The sequence below is a fragment of the Kryptolebias marmoratus genome, linkage group LG1 (genome assembly GCF_001649575.2).
Source record: "Kryptolebias marmoratus isolate JLee-2015 linkage group LG1, ASM164957v2, whole genome shotgun sequence".
NCBI classification, from domain to species: domain Eukaryota; kingdom Metazoa; phylum Chordata; class Actinopteri; order Cyprinodontiformes; family Rivulidae; genus Kryptolebias; species Kryptolebias marmoratus.
Window position 1 is genome coordinate 15,317,548 of NC_051430.1, and position 16,494 is coordinate 15,334,041.

At 41.1% G+C, this 16,494-nt stretch overlaps 1 protein-coding gene across 1 annotated transcript in view; it reads left to right on the forward strand.

Annotated features, from left to right (window-relative positions):
- Positions 1–16,494, forward strand: part of adgrv1 (adhesion G protein-coupled receptor V1) — a 109,524-nt gene that overhangs the window by 65,121 nt on the left and 27,909 nt on the right. The window contains exons 79-88 of the mRNA XM_017417217.3: positions 42–305; positions 624–741; positions 899–1,070; positions 1,262–1,504; positions 2,151–2,558; positions 3,322–3,494; positions 3,610–3,856; positions 4,043–4,182; positions 5,763–5,923; positions 6,139–6,239. Coding sequence (XP_017272706.1) covers positions 42–305; positions 624–741; positions 899–1,070; positions 1,262–1,504; positions 2,151–2,558; positions 3,322–3,494; positions 3,610–3,856; positions 4,043–4,182; positions 5,763–5,923; positions 6,139–6,239 — 2,027 coding nt within the window. The remainder of the gene's footprint in view (positions 1–41; positions 306–623; positions 742–898; positions 1,071–1,261; positions 1,505–2,150; positions 2,559–3,321; positions 3,495–3,609; positions 3,857–4,042; positions 4,183–5,762; positions 5,924–6,138; positions 6,240–16,494) is intronic.

Sequence of the window (16,494 nt, forward strand, 5' to 3'; positions counted from 1 at the left end):
GTCTGTCGTTTTGCTCAAACTCGTGTGATCGTGTCTCACAGATGGAAGTACAAAACCTCCTCCCTTCACTCTGGAACCTGCCGGGACTCTCGCAAAGGAGGAGCAGGACTTCCGCTTGGAGTCCTCCGTGGTGTCTCTGCAGCCTGGTGAGCAAGAGACAGAAGTTATCCTCATCATCATGGACGACTCAGAGCCAGAGGGACAGGAAGTGTTCTTCGTCTACCTCAGTGATCCAGAAGGAGGAGCTCAGATCACTGACAGTCCACAACAGGATTTTGGAGCTTATGTCAAGATCACTATCCTTGGTAAAGAAAAAAGAACAAACGTTTACTCTTAAACAATTAGGAGCATTAATGATTTACTTGTAGTGTATTTTAGCAAAACTAAAGAATGTGTTATATTTACAGCCATTTAGAACCACATATTTATTTACATATTTCTTGTTTTTTTTAACATCTAGTTTGAAATTCACAAAACTGACTTTTTTCCATAAATAACATACACAGTAGCATATTGATATAGTAAAATACAATCCAAACTGCAATATAATTAATAACTCCCACTGCTCTCTTTTAACTAGGTTTTGTATTTTCCCTGTTTTTGCTTCCTGTTGTCCATCTCAGGGAGTGACTTCCAGAATGGAATTATAGGTTTCACTTTTAACTCCCTGATGGGCCAAGTTCTGGATGAGGATTCGGCAAACAGAACTGCTCTGCTCTACCTTCAGAGGCAGGAAAACAGGTAATAAAACAACACAGATTTTTTTTTCTTACTTTTAGTTAATAATGTGGGGTTACTGAAAATTTATAGCCCATAAATGGGTGAATTATCAGCTGCCACCCTGATTTTTTGTTTATAATTTGTCTTTACTTATTATAAATGTTGTCCAACTGCTCAGAGCTTTCGAGGATTTGCAGGTCTTCTGGAGAGCTACATTCAGCAAAGACTCGTTAAGTCTCCTCAGCAATGGAGTCAACCTGACCGTGCAGCTTGTGCAGACATCAGGAACAGCGATCTGTAGGAGAGGAGAGATCATCTGTGTCCTCACTCTTCAGGTCCTGGATGATGAGGTAAGAGGGGGACGAGAACCTCAGCAAAGGCATCATTGCAGAATTGTAATTTTTATGATCTCTGAAATGTGTTCAGTTGAATTATATGAATCTACTGTAAATTATAAATTTGATCAAATAGTTTTTTTATGGTGTGTTTAAGAAATTCAGTGGTGCACCAAGATAAAAGTCACAAATCTGCTTTGCTTTAGGAACCAGAGTATCAGACATGGTTCCTGGTGGAGATTTATCAAGTGGGTGCTGGAGCTTCCATCAACCAGAGCACTCGTTTTGCTAACATCACCTTGGCGGAGAGCGACAACCCAGAAGGCGTTGTGTTCTTCACTGTGGGTCACAGACTGGCTGTCGCTACTCTGACGACCACGAGGCTGAGCCTGCAGATCCACAGACAAGCGAGCACAGCTTTAGCCATGACTGTACAATATCGCACAGTGGTAAGGGAGAACAGTCCGGCAAACACGTGCATGCTGCACAGGTGCACAAAAAGTAAATTACAAAAGACACAAGCACCTTGAAAATGTAGTTTTAACTATCAATGCTGTTGTTTGTATTTAAAAATAAAGAAACCACTTTTTTATTCCCTATGATATTCCCTGATTTCTGTCTTTAAGCTATGCTGCCCTCAGGCTTCATAAAAATGTGCTGATTTATCAGTACTTATAAATTTCAAGGCGATAGCCTGATCTCTCTGTGATGTTCTGTTCCTCTGAGAGGTGATAGTTTGTGATGTCTATACTCAGACTGATGGCACACAGTGTCCAGTGACTTTCTTTTTGATACTGGTGATGAAAGTTAGAGTGTCTTGTTCACTCAACAAAAATCAGAGACCTCAAAAAAGATCCACAGCTGTGGACTTTCATCTATTAATAGATGCTCCTAAACAAAAGATTTGCTGTGTAATGAAAGGTCAGCAATAAGGGTCAGCTTCACTCAACAATATGGAAGTGATCATTAAACACATAAACCCTATAGGAAGTTGGTTTTATTACTATTTTTAATTTTCCATGATATCATAAATGCATAGAATATGAGCTGTTTTCAAGTAAGAAAACCTTAAAACATGATTCATCTTTCCTTTAGGAGCTCACCAAAGAAGAGACTGTGGGTCCCTACGTGATCTGGCCTGCTAAAGCCGGGATGGACTTTCCTAAACAGGAAGGTCAAGTAACCTTTGAGGTGGGCAGCCAAATCACATCAGTGAACATTTACCTGACACCCGACCTCAGCTCGTCTTCCCCCACACCGAAGCGCTTCCAGGTGGAGCTCTTCAATCCTACAGGGGGAGCCAGCATTCACACCCAGTATGGACTTGCCAACGTGACTCTGGTGTCTAATGCAGCCAGTGTATCCGTGTGGGGCTTACTGGACCAACTGCATCAGCCTCTTGACCAAACTGTGCTGAATCCAGTGCTGCAAGGAATTAAGGGTAAATTAGTCTTACCCCTCACTCGAGAGCAGATGATCGCTGTGCTTGAAGGTCTGGGGAAGGTAAGAGGATTAGAATAAAGACTGAGGTTACAATATGTCCTCAACACTCAATAACAATACCTAGAATGTCCAGTAATATCTGAATAGTTTGGCCTCTTTTTTTCACAAAACTTTTAAAGTATGAGCCTAAAGTCATATTGATCAAATGTGGGTATATTTTAATATAGTCCCCTACCACCTACCCTACTCCCATCCCCCACCCCACCCACTCCAGGACTAATAATTTATTTAGGAAAGACTTATATTCACTTGACAAAAAATATTTTCTTTCCATTTCACTTACAGATCTTACGATCTCCTTATTTTGTACGAGTGTAACGTTTAAAGCTTGTAAGTGACAGTAGTAGTTTAGCAGAGCCAAAGGGCACATGTCACATCCGGTAAAACTACTCTGACAGAGCTGAGGCATCAGGATGCCATCTGAAAATGTCTCAGTTGTCACTCAACCTAAGCACCGCTGTCAGTGTCAGCTTATTCTCCAGACAAGGGGAGACACCACTGAAATTTAATATAACAAATTGGGTCGGGAAGAAAGGAATTACCCAGCTTTTAGGTTGGGTGGGATCATACTGTATGCAATGACAGACGGGGAGAGAATATATATATATTAAAAAACAATATTTCAATGCACAATGAAACTCAGAGAAGCTGCAGGAAAGCTTAACCTAAAGAATTTACAGGAAAGAGAAATATGATGACATATCTGTGACAAACATGCTCTTTCTTTGTATTTTTATGTTGTTATTTTGTTTTCCTGAGCCAGGTGCTCGCAGAGGCAGAGCAGGCTCCTTTGCACGAGAGCAGCCGGAATTTGACCTACGACCTGTTATGCGCCCTGTCCAATCCCAGTCGGGTCGACACCCAAGGCCTCAGTCATCTTGCTGAGGTTGCAGAGCGATATGCCTTCTCCCTGCTCACACATAGACAGTGTGAGATGTAAGTATCAATGTTTTAAATCAGTAAAAGAAAATACATTTAAAAATTAACGATGATGACGTGTTTTGCAGATAAACACCACAAACTAAATGTTTTCTTTGTGTAACATCACCAGAATTGGCGTTGTTCTGGAAACATGTCCGTTTATGACCATCTCTGCCTTCCAATGGTACCCCACGCAAATAAATGGACACAAGTTCAGAGGACAGAACGCAGACTTCTTCCAGCTTCCGGACACCCTGCTGCCGGTGCCAGCAGCTTCAACACCAGACTGCAGGAACCTCAGCAGGATCCAGCAGACCGAGTTCAGAACTGAGCACTGGTTTTTCACCAACGACACGAACACAGCTGTCAGTGGGAAGGTGGGAACCTGCTGTCAGAGTTTGGCCTCGTTTGCAAGGAGTGATACTGTCCGTCAGTTGCTATTATTTAGAGAAATGATCCCGTTTAAGCAGCAGGTGGCAGTATTGCCCTGGCATAAAAAGCCCATCAATGTTTTTGTGACTGAGCAACTGAACTCTCTCCTCTTCTGCTGTTTGTGTCCATAGGTTTTCTCAGTCAGTCTCCAGGAGAGAGGATCACGACCCCTGGAAGATGGCAATGAGGTGATATATCGCATCCACTCTGCTGGTCAACAAGTTAAACCAGGAGGTTCTGTGTGCCTTTTGTGGAATCAGACTACTGCAAGGTTAATACACAAAAACACCCTTAATCAGATATGGATTTTACCATTAGTTGATGCAATTTTGTGAGTTTTTACTTAATGTCTTTGAGATGTTTTAGCGAAAAGACAAATAAATGACTGTAACTCAGATACAACTTTACCTATCCCATGTCTTCGACAAAGATCTGTCTTTCAAGATGGTAGATAGACACAAATTACAATCAGTAACCATTAAATCAGGTTTATGTAATTTGAACAAGCCTTCAGCCTGACAATTCACACCGGAACAAACAACAAACTGAGCTGAGATCGTTTGGCAAACTGAAAAATGTTTGACAGTGTTCCTCCCAGGTTTTCACACTTCCTTTTTCTGCAGATCAGTACTGGACTCCTGGTAATGATCCATCTTTCAGGGACTATCTCCTAAGTAAAGCATTAAACTGCCTAGAATTTCCAACTTTTCTGGGAAACAAAATTAAACAATAGCAACAATGTTGACATTGACATCGGATTTCCTTGTAAGGACATAAAACATTAGACCAAGTATTGGTATTGCAATATAAACTTATTTTCTGAAGTTAACCAAACTGCATGACTGCTGATGAAAACTGGCTGATAAGTTAAGCAAAACGCAGGAACAAAAGGAGTTTTGTCTTTCATCTGGGGTGTATTTAAAGTGTATTTATTGGAAGTCATAGCTGAGACATGGAGTATGGTGTTTTTGATTTAGTTATGTCTTCACTTTTTAAAAAAATATTCACAGAAAAGTGATGTTTTTCTAGTATTAGCTGGATGTACCACTGCCTTGAGCTTTTTCAACACTATTGTGTACCCAATAAATGTTTCTTCTTTCTCTAACTAACCCCCCTCTGTCACTGTACCAATATTCACAAGTTGTGTCTATAACCTTTGCTAAGTTCTATTTGTCAGCCTCACACTTGACTAAAAGCAGTTTGTTAGTGAAGGGCAAAAGTCCAAGTTCAGCCTGTCAATGAGGCCTCTCTGCAGCCATGGAAGTTTTCATCTGTTTTATGTTTTTATGTCGGCACAGTCAGTATGCTGCACTCTGACTTGGAGTCCATTTGTTAAGGACATTTCTGGGGTGTGGAATGAGGATTGGCTGGAACATGCTGTTGCAAGTTAAAAATTGGCAGGTTTGGTTTGGCCTGTGCAGCTATTAAGATACAGAAAAAAAAAACAGAAGAAAAACAACTGATTATAAACATGACATTGAGGGAGCATAAACAAAAGTTGAGGTCTGTTAACTATTCCAGTAAACCTGAAGCAAACAGGAAGAAGACTGTTTGTTATTCCTACAACGTGTAAAGGTGCATGTTCTTAGATTTTTATTATCATCAAAATAAGAACTCCCACTTGATGGTAGAGGTTTTCCATTTGGATATTTCTCAGTCTTCTGTTTTAAGTCATGCAAAATCTTTGAAAAAATTAAACAAAGTTGGATAAAACGTTATGTGCCTAAGACTCCAGAAAAATATTTTCAAATACTTGCCTCATTTGCTTCGCTTGCTGTCGTGTCCCACCTTTTATTTACTTTTTTTTTTTGTCTTTTATCGTCTCACCCTGCTTTGTCTCCTCTCCTCTAGCTGGTCATCAGATGGTCAGTACTGCAGGGTTGTGAAGGAAAGTGGGAATTACGTGGAGTGCGCATGCTCCCACTTGTCTGTCTACGCAGCCCATGCAGAGTTTGCCTTGCTTGCGTCCTACAACGAGGCTTTCTACACTTCAGGATTTATTTGTATCTCAGGTACAAAAACACTTCTCCCTTTTTTACTGTAATTTGACTTTTCTCTTGTTTTCTTGCCCTCAAATCACTTGCCTTTGTTTTAAATTGTCCCCTAAACAAATAAAATTTAATTTCCCATATTTTATTCTCTGTCAAACAAGTGGCCCTGTATTTTAAACAAATCTTTTTTGTATATCATGAACATTATTTCACGTGTTTCATTTGACCTTCCGCAGGGTTTGCACTGGCCATCATATCCCACATCTTGTGCTCCCGTTCCCTCATGTTTGCTGCCAAACTGCTCACTCACATGATGATGGGCTGCCTCGGAACTCAGGTAAAGCAGTTCTTATCTGGCAACTTCATGTTTTGGTAAACTTTCTCTAATGAGGCACAGTTTCAATGGATGAACGAATGATGGACCTTTAAAAAAACGCCAGGAAAAGGATAGATGTCATAAATTACACCAATTCCAGTCGATGTACATTCCAAATGACATATTAAAAAAGCATAACTTACACACACCACTTACTGAGTGTGCAAACACACAGACACATGCATGCTGCTCACCCATCTCTTTGACCTGCTGGACATGTCTCAGGTATTTTCTTGGAAATGTGCAGGGGCGTGAGCACACATCATCAGATATCTTTGGTTGCATAGTTTTGCGGGCTGCTGCGTCCTGACAACGCAACCATGCCCCCCCCTCACACCCCTCCCATTAAAAACGCAAGCTGTCTCATAACCATCGAGTGAGATAGAAACGTAGCTGCAGGTTGGACTCTGGGCTGGTTTGGATTCTGTGTGTGTGTGTGTGTTTGTGTGTGTGTGCGTCTGTGCGTGAGTGAGTGCGGGACGGGTAATTTTCCACTGATGCCCCCCCTCTGTCTCTCTTTGGTTGACAAACACAGAGCTTGGGGGCTAAGCTACTTCAGACCTGACCTGTTTATGGCCCAGCAGAGCCCCTGAACCTGAAGTGGGTTTAGATGGAAAATTCCATCCCGTTGTCTTCCATCAATGCTTCGCCACTGTACTTTAAGGCTTTCCTCCTTCAGCATGCATGCGTCCGAGATACTGCGAAGTTTCAGAAACGCCTGTGTTTTTGCAGAAGCACACCCGAAGCTCTGACTGAATGTGCATCAGGTTATGAACTCACCAGGTGCCGCCAGGAACAGTTCAGAGATGATGGTGAACCCAGTATGTAGGAAGTGCTAAATAAATCAGATGAATTGACTTTCGCTTGCAGCAGCTGCTCACTTTGATTGTCAAGACAAATATTTATGTTTTATATAAACCTCTGAGAGCTGAGAACAAACTTCTACAGTGTTGTTGACTGCTCAGTGCTCATACTGTACTTCCAAATCAAGCTGACCTAATTTGTACTCTTGGCTAACTTATTTTTTTATTGGTCAAACTTAAACAGTTATTTTACCAACAAAACATTTAGATCTATTTAGTATCTGCTGTGTAGTTTTTTTTTTTTAATCTAGTGTTTTATAGTTCCCTTAACAATCATTTGTTTATTAGCCTGAAAATATGAAGAGGGCCCTCTAAGGTATGAGTGTGAGTGTTATTTCTGTCCTTCTGTGTCGACCCTGTGATAGGCCGACAGCCTGCCCTTGTCAAATGCAACAATACAGGATTAAGGAATGTTGTATGAAAAGGAGGTATGGTGAATAAAAAAATAAATGGATGAACCTCTATACATGAATGGATCAAAGTAAAGGGCTAGCATTGGCTACTGTCTCTCATGCCAGAGTTTTAGACTAAGATCATTTTATGCTGAGAAGTGATGGAAGTAAAGCCATTTTTGTAAAACCTTGAACATAACATTCTGCACACTCTCATGCGATATTGCGATAACTTGCAATACCTTGTGTGATCTTGCATGACCTGTTAGCCTTGGAGTGTGAGTTGTAAATGACTGTTCGCTAAATTTTAGCCCAACGTCTGTAAAATGGACTGAGCTGCAGCTGTTTTTGTGTTTGCTAAGATCGCTTTGCTGTGGCGGCCGTCGTGAATCTGGTTGGCTCCAAAAGGTAATCAGTTGTAAATCAACATCTTTTCTGCGATTTACGAGATACGTCTCTAACAGAACAGACAAAGCAACACACAGACGCAGGCGAAAACATTATTGCCCTTTTGCCTTTGGCGGCAGGCGATGTTTATGGTAAAACCATGGCATTGAATTTGTAGGCCAGCTTGAGACAAAACAAAAGAAACTTTAAAATTTAGTTGACAAAAAGCCTTAAGGCTGTTAGTCACTTTGCTTATGAAACATCTAGAAATATCTGCCTGCTCGCCTCCATTATAGAAGCTTCCAGACGGTTCCTTTATAAGCTCATTCTCTCTGTCTCCACGAAACCAAAACAGCGAGGCTTTGAAGGCCGTTCAGAGTCTGTGTTTGTAATGTGACTGTAACTGCACCACTGCACAGCCAGTCTAAATAATGTGACTTTGGCAGATTATAGTCAGCTCTCTGTTGGTGAACTTTGTCCCTTAAATTTCCATGTTAAAATCTGAAAAAGGCTGAAGATTCTGTGGTTTTTATGGCAGAGGAGTAATTGGTGGCGAGAAGCCTCCTGAACTTGTTAAAAAAATTCACCACTGAACCGTCCGATTTTTCTCCAGACCTCTGAGACACAGAGGTCTCTCAGTGGGCAGGAGTTAGTAACTGTGTCTGATTTATGGAGAAAATTAAAGCTGCCAGTGAGATTAATAGCTGCTTGCAACAACTACAGTCATTCAAAAAGAACTAGAATAATATCCCACTTCTCTGGGAAATAAGAGCTGAAAGCAGAAATATGTCTGCCTAACATTCTACTCAGTAAAAAAAAAAAAAAACAACTCATGTTTGGCTGTAGATTTCTGGACCAGCCCTCCTTTTTCTTTTTGTAAGTAATCGTTTCACTGAATAGAAATGTGTGTGTACAGACACACGTGTCCAAGTGTTCATGTGGGAAAGGAAAATCTATTCTTCATCTCTATTTCAAACAAAACACAATTTCGACTCCCATCCATTGTGATTAAACGGGGCCCTTGGTGATGTCCCACATGGCTTTCAGTCAGTGAATGCTTTCCCCCTTTGGGCTCGTAGCTTTATTCACGTACATGGGAGGTGTTCGGGTGACTCTTAGTTCTGGTTATAAAGGATTTCCTGTTAGCTCTTGAACTGAGTCCAGCATTCAGAAGTCTGCTCGGCAGAACGCCGGCACCGTCAAGCACACATAAACACAAGTTCTTTCCTCGCCTGTGCAACGCCCACCGCACTCGCTTCCTGTTTCCGAGCAGAACACACGGGCTCTCTGATTGCTGTTGAGTTTCCTAAAAATGTCGCTCTTCGTCAGTGGTAACGTGTGTTTGTAGAGGAATTAGGTTTTCGGCAAACATGCACGCAGTTACTCAGCTCTCCGGCGAGGGGGGACTGAGCTGACCAAGACCTTACCATTTTTGTCCAGAACATAAGATAAACACAAGTCTCTCCTAATCGAATGCTTTCCTAAGGATGTTTATCTGTTCCCATCATGACAAATTAACATACACCAGTAAACACAGAGAACTGCTCTGGGTTTGACGTCAGAGAACATGGTTATCTTGTTGCATTTGATGCTTGTATCCAAAAGATTGTGAGAACAAAATAAAACATCAAAGGAAAAATGTTTTTCCTATTCCTTCTCTTGTTCACATTTAGCAGAAAACATATAATAATAAATAGTTTCTTGCTGCTTCAATTCTACAAATGTCTTTTTTTTTTTTTGAGAAAACATTTAGTTAAAGTAAGGAAAATGTCCTTGATAAGATTTTGATGTCTTCACTGTGTGTCAGCCTGAGCTTTTAGCAATCAGATGATGGAAAGGTATAAAGTATCAGCAGTCAGAACCATGTGTTACTGTGTGTGTGTGTGTGTGTGTGTGTGTGTGTGTGTTGGTGAGACAGCGGAGAGGTAAAGACAGACTCTTGGGAGATTCATGTTACGCCCCGCTGGCCAGTCGGACACCAAGTGTTGCCTCTCCTCCTTCCAGTCTGACTCTGTTAAAACCTGCAGCAGCATCCTTCTGTAGACTCGCTCTTCATCGTGACCTCGTCTCTTTTTCTTGCTATTAAAAAGTAAGGCCAATTATTAGCCCACTCCTTGTTTTTAGAATTTCTTCTTTTTAGATAATTTTTTTTCCTCTCTCTCTCTCATGACTTTTCAATTTCCTCCCACTGAACATTTTAATTACATTTCATAAGTACTGCATAATCTATCCTCTGCTTTTTCTGTGTCTCAATCTGCTGCCAACATCAAGTACAAAAGACTACCTCTATCTGTTTATTTTTCTCCTTTTCTGCGTATAACCTGTCACCATCATCAGCGCTGCCATAACTGTGAGTGGTATTAGACACTCTTTAAGGCGTTTATGTCTAAGATCCCTTCCTGAGAGCGACGTGCGATGAATTAGTGTTATTTTTCTTCCAACCCTCTGCTGTGCTGAGGCAGAGTCTGACCTCTCTGGACTCTGGAAGTTACACATTCATTCTTTCCAAATGCGTGTTGTCCTAAAAGCTGGTGACCCTTGATATACATAAACTTTCCTCTGTTTTCAGAAATACAGCAGGCCAGAGTAGACGTTGTTCCTCTGCTGCAGAAAGATGAAGTTAAACTGAAAGCTGTTCCATTAAGTAATTTTGATGTTTAAATTTCAAATCCCAAACCCGCAGCACTTATTTCTTTGATATTTGAATTAAATGTACCATCGTGCACATGAGAGAGACACTGAGCTGTAATCATAAGGAAGGTTTGCTTTATATTAGATTTATGTAGAACAAACTTTGTTGAAGAAGTGTCATCTGGTTACACTGATTTATCATGTGCAGTAGTGCATTAATTCACCAGTAGGAAATGACTTTATAGGTCTGTGTCATGTCATCTGTCAGTTCTCATCATTTTCATTATCCACCAAAATGAAGCCGCCTTAAAATTAATGTAAAATGGAGGAATAATCCCAAATTCCCAAACAGCCACCTTTCATCCAACTGCCTGAAGTCATTCACTTTGTCAGCACAGACTTGATGAACCTGAGCTGCTGAATGAATGTGGGAGCTTCTTTGAGTCCTCAGTATTTTGTTCTATTTTGGGACGTTTTTACAGTTTGTCTTGGCAGAGCCTCGTGTGTGGAGTTAACTGAACTTTGAAGGTTTGGAGATGTGTTTACCACGAACCTGTCGAGGTCAGCGGTGTTGCCACTCTGACTATTCTGACTCAATGTTTGCAGCGGTTTTGTTGGTTAGGTCAAAAGGGATGTTTTCCAGTTGTCGCAGTACATTAAAGGTACATATTGCAAAGTCTGAAATCAAACATAAAAAAAGGTTGACCGGAACTGTATCAAGTGATGTCGTGAAAGAGTTCGCTGCAGTAGTTTTCCTGTTATATGATTATGCAATTCATAAATGCGATTGTGCACTCAATGTAAACAAAGCACTTTGAGCCGCAAACTTTACTTAACAAAACTGAATGTGTATACATACCGTCACATCAAAATTGTTGGATTTCTCAAACCTTAATGGTGGCTCACTTTGGTTGTTTTCATAGGTAAACAAATATAAAAGCTAGTTGACAGCCATTCGCAAATTCAGCTGACAAATTATCACATTTACATACATGACACATTACTCATCAATAGGAGGCAAACATTTGCATTTCTTACTTTATGATTTATTTATTTATAACCAGTATTCATGACATTGAAATGAGTAGCTTTAATCCTGCAGGTTTTCATTATGTTGCTTTGGTAAGATTGACAGCTGGAATCATTTAAAGCCATGTCAAGTCTACATCACTGTAAAAAGTGGAGGAGTGACCATGTGTGTGTGTATATAAACATATGCATGTGTGTGAGTCTATCTTAATGACTTTAAATAGAAAAGGAGATTGGCCTTATTTCCTCAGAGAGCCAGGAAATGGTAAAAGGGGGAAGGAAATGGCTCGCTGTGTAACCTGAGAGAGGTGTATGTGTAATAACTTCTTTACTTCTCAGTCTACTTTCTCACTTTGTGTCTCGTTCAGGTTTTAAATGAAATACAATCGTTCCCTTGAGCATGATGATTTGAAAGTTGGGGTTTAATATAATAACTGCAGTAGGTGTTACTCTGATTGCAAACACCCAGAAAACACGCACAAAAGAACTCTCAGACAATGCTTTTAAACTCAATTAATTCAAATATGCACAAAAATAAGTTACTGTTTACAATCCCAGCTTTTTAGTCTCATAGTTTTGAGATACTAACAAATGTACAGTGCAAATATACTCTCCAGTTTTACACAAACACTGCAATCGAAGAGTTTGGACTACAGGATTTATTAAGAATGCCCTGTAGGGGGCACTACAGCTCCACTGTCAGAGTCAAGTCCAACAGCAGCTGTGAATGAAGTACCTGATCAATGATTCCTCTGAGAGCTCCCTCTCTTTTTATGACTAAACCTGTTTGAAACACATAACTGCTGCACGAAAGAAGAAAACTGCCAGAGTTGAATCCTCCAGTTTTCACAGTTTGAATGAATCCATGAATCCACCTGTGAGATTAAAGCTGTGGTCATTAGCACCTGAACGTGCATTCAACTCATTAGTCAGCAACGTTTGATTCATTTTGGCAACTCAAAGCAGAATTGCAAAAAAAAAGAAAAAGTTTACAGGCAATTTAAAATGGGGATTGGGCCAAGTCTCTCACTTGTCCTGGTTTTACAAAATTAGAAAAGGAGGGCCAGTTGAGACATATATGAAGTGCATGGCATTTTATCTCTGGTTCTAATTAAGTCAAAACCAAACACTGAGGCAACATCTTTCAGTCGACAAATCGATTGGCTTTATAACCTCCCGTTGATAGACACAAGATGTTTCCAAGACGTGCTGGATAGAAGCAAATATTACTGCTTTAGCAGGTACAGTATGTATAGTTCTTTTGTTGGTTTTTGGGATCAAAAATGCCCAAATGATGTTCTGTTGATGATATTTGAACCAGCGAAGTATTGCTAATTAAGAAATTTGTGCAGCTTCCTATAAGATCAACATGCTTTGAATTGCACAGTTTCACCCAATGTATGACATCATCAGATTCAAAGGAATATGTTAGTAATGTGCATCTTTTTGTCTGTGATTGTGAACAAGAAGCACATCACAATGCAGAGAAATCTCGGTGAGACTGAAAGAGCGGCATAAGGCAACTGCACTTAATGATCGAGCCATGTCTGAGGTCCACACGGACACGCAGAGTGAAGCAGGCCCACTGAGTGTGTTTGTTCAGGGAGCTGACCTTGAACAGCTGGCCACAGTGTTTTGATAGCTGCGCAGATGCACATGAATCCATCTCTGTGTGTGTCTGTGCTGCAAAGGCGTGCTCTGTCGGCTCTCCAAACTGCTTTTCTCCAGATGTTAAGGAAGGAAACTCAAGAAGCGTTCTTGAAAGAAGCCCTGTTGTGATAAAAAGCAGCAGCGTGCTCTTTGACTGTCTGAATGGGAGGAAGAGGAGGCCTGCTGGAATGCAGCTAAATGTGCTTCACGTGGGTGGTTCTGCTTAGATTGATTGAGTTAGCATTTCCACTGGCATCTATGAGCATGTATCGCAAGAGGCATAGTGGTTGCTCTTTATGTGCACGCACTCTCAGAAACACACACTCTGTAAGAAAAGGTTTTGTACAAAAATCCAGTGAAGTTCATGATGTTGCTCGATTTGCAGATTTCCCTGAATTTAAAAAAATAACAATGACAGGGTGAACTTGTTGGCATGGCTTGTTTCGGCTGTCTCCTTCTCTTTAAAGCACTGAGATTACCTTATTGATGCGGTTTCACAGAGAAACCTGCCAGCTCGCAGCCTGTTGTTCATTCCAGACGAATACCAGTTTTTCCCGGAACTGTGCTGAAAGCTCTCGATATCGTCCCACGCTGCAATGCACGTGAACATAAAATCCCTGTGACTGTGTTTGCGTGCATGTTCACGTAAGCAAAAGTAGATGCAGTGTCAGAGTTGTTTGGATGTAAAACAGACTGGAGAGGCGTGGGTATTTATTTGGCAACAACTTGTTCAGCACCAATGGCTCAACTCGAGATTCAACCCAAAACACCGGTGAACTTTTAGTTCCACTTCTGCGACCTTACACAACTACTGGGAGACGGTTAAGGCAGCTGCTCGTATTATATGTACACCATAGAGGCAAATTGTTGTGAAGCTCGGATACAAAAATGCATTGAGTGTCTTAAAATGTAGACATTTGGCTCATGTTACCAGGCCGAGATTGCAGAGACTCCTCACCATCTTGATGAGGCTTTTATGGTTTCACCTTTTTTTTTTTTTTGTTAGCCTTCTAAGTCTTGACAAAAATTCCGAAACTGGAATTGTTATCTCTCTACCTTGAAGGTTGGCACACTAACCCAGATACTGTTTATTTGCTGGTGACCTTCTCGTCGCATCTGGCTGTTTTCTGTGTTTTCTGTGCATAAAATGAATTGTAGATTGATGCACGCAAGTTTAGGGCACGAAAAGAATTGTATTGACAAGAATGGAGTCCGTTGACATTGCAGATTACTTGATATTTTAGAGGGTTGTTTTTTTTTGCTGAAGTTGCTTAAATACCATAAATTTCTAAACTATGATGTGTTTCTGTTTCACATTTAGCCAGTACAGTGAAGATAAGCACTGAAGGATGGGGGTGTGAAGCGATAACCTCATATTTATCTGTTTCACTTTCTCCTCTTAATCTCAACAAAGAGAAAACAGCCAGGGTGCAGGCTGATGCTGGAGCCAACTAGATCAGACCGGTAGCTGTGCGAAGCATGGGGGAGGTGAAGGAGAAGTGAGGAGAAAGAGGAGGGGGAGGAGGAGGAGGGGGAGATGCGATTGAGGATGGAGTTGAGGGTGGAATGAAAATGTATTGGAGAAAGGAAGCAGGCGCAGACACAATACAGTGGGACGAGAGTTCTGAGCAAGTGTGGATGGACAGGCAGACGGCTAAGACCCCGCTCCCTCAGTGATGTAATGCATCAGGCGCAGGCTATTTTTAGCCACACTAGTACACTTAGCCGGAGCACAGGCCTATCGATCAGCTCCACAACTCACTGGGAATATAAGAGCTGCACCCAGTAGCAGCACAGAGTAGATCCACTAAATCTGTGTCGGGTTCGGTGTTGGACCATTCCTGTTCTCTTCTCAGCTAGGCCTTGGTTGAACTTTACATCACAAAGTGGTGCTTATGTTATGTTTTGACTTTGCAGTTTGAAGTATGTTTGCTCAGTAGGGCTGCCTGCGGTCAGCTCCTGCATCATTGAGACCAGAAAATTTAGCCAAAGTAATGAACCAAGTTGTATGGTCTTGGATTTAGATAATCTGCCAGTTGTGGATTGGGGGAATGGTTGGAGAGTAGGCCAAATTCAGGCTGAAAATCCAAAGAAAGAGATAACTAGATCTAAACTAAAATTAGAGATAACAGGCACAAACTGAGGCCCAAACATGTGATAAAACCCAAAGAGGATAAAACAGTATCTAGCAAAAGGGCAACCAAAATCCTGGGAATGTACAGAGGAGCTACCGTCTCATATTTTAATGCCCACTTATATCCAGACTTGTTAGCATCTTGCTCTTGGTCGCTCTCTCAGTTGCTATATTTTAATGTATTCAGTCTTTGTGCACGAAATCCGATGCAAAGAGCATTTTGACATCCCATCTTTGTATTATGCTGTCATACGTTTGCAGGCAGCTAGCAGGTAGTGCATGTGTGAGCTTTCCTGTTTTACCAGATATTGTGCCAGCAAACACACAACACACACTCGTATTTTGTTCCTGCAGCACTGCCTCGTCTCTGCTTTGAATAAAACAGTAGGCTGAGGGTCTAGACAGATTGACTCCTGGTGCCTTACACAAAAGCAAAAGGGCGAAAACAGAGCAGCCCAGGCTCTAATGACTTTCGCATCTGTACATGTAATCTCCAAACCCCAGCAACCCACCTCTGTGACAGGTTGCCATTGTGGTACCATTGATATCTCCTGTTATGACAAAGAAACAAACAATGGCCACTCTAACCCTCATGACAACAGCTAATACACTCCCCTGAAACCCATGTCAGTTCCAGGCCTGTGGCAATAAAGAGCTTTGTTTTGAACTTCTTTTCTGTCTCTTAAATAAGGCTTAAAGCAACAGGTAGAAGAACTACAGAGCAAAGGGGATGTAGTTTTATTTGTCCAAAGATCTCCTCCATCCCAGAAACTTTTGCATTTAAAACAACGAGGTTCAAATAAATAAGGACTTCAGTAATTTTGCCCCACAATAAAACTTTTTGTCCACTTGTTTTCTTTCCCCTGAAAGTTAACATTCCGTTTTTCATGACTTTAGGTCACTTTGTTTGGTTTGTGTGATTAGCTTCAATACGACTGGAGATCACCCTTTTCTGTCACTTCCTGTTTATCAACCACGTTCAGAAAGTCAGTTTTCTGTTGTTGCCTGAACATGTTCTTTGTAAGCTGATAAAATGCTTCACATGTCATGTTAGGTGGGCCATCATTATGTTATATAGGCACAAAATTATTACTCCAGCCAAGTTCCCTCCAGAGTGTGTGTTAAATGAA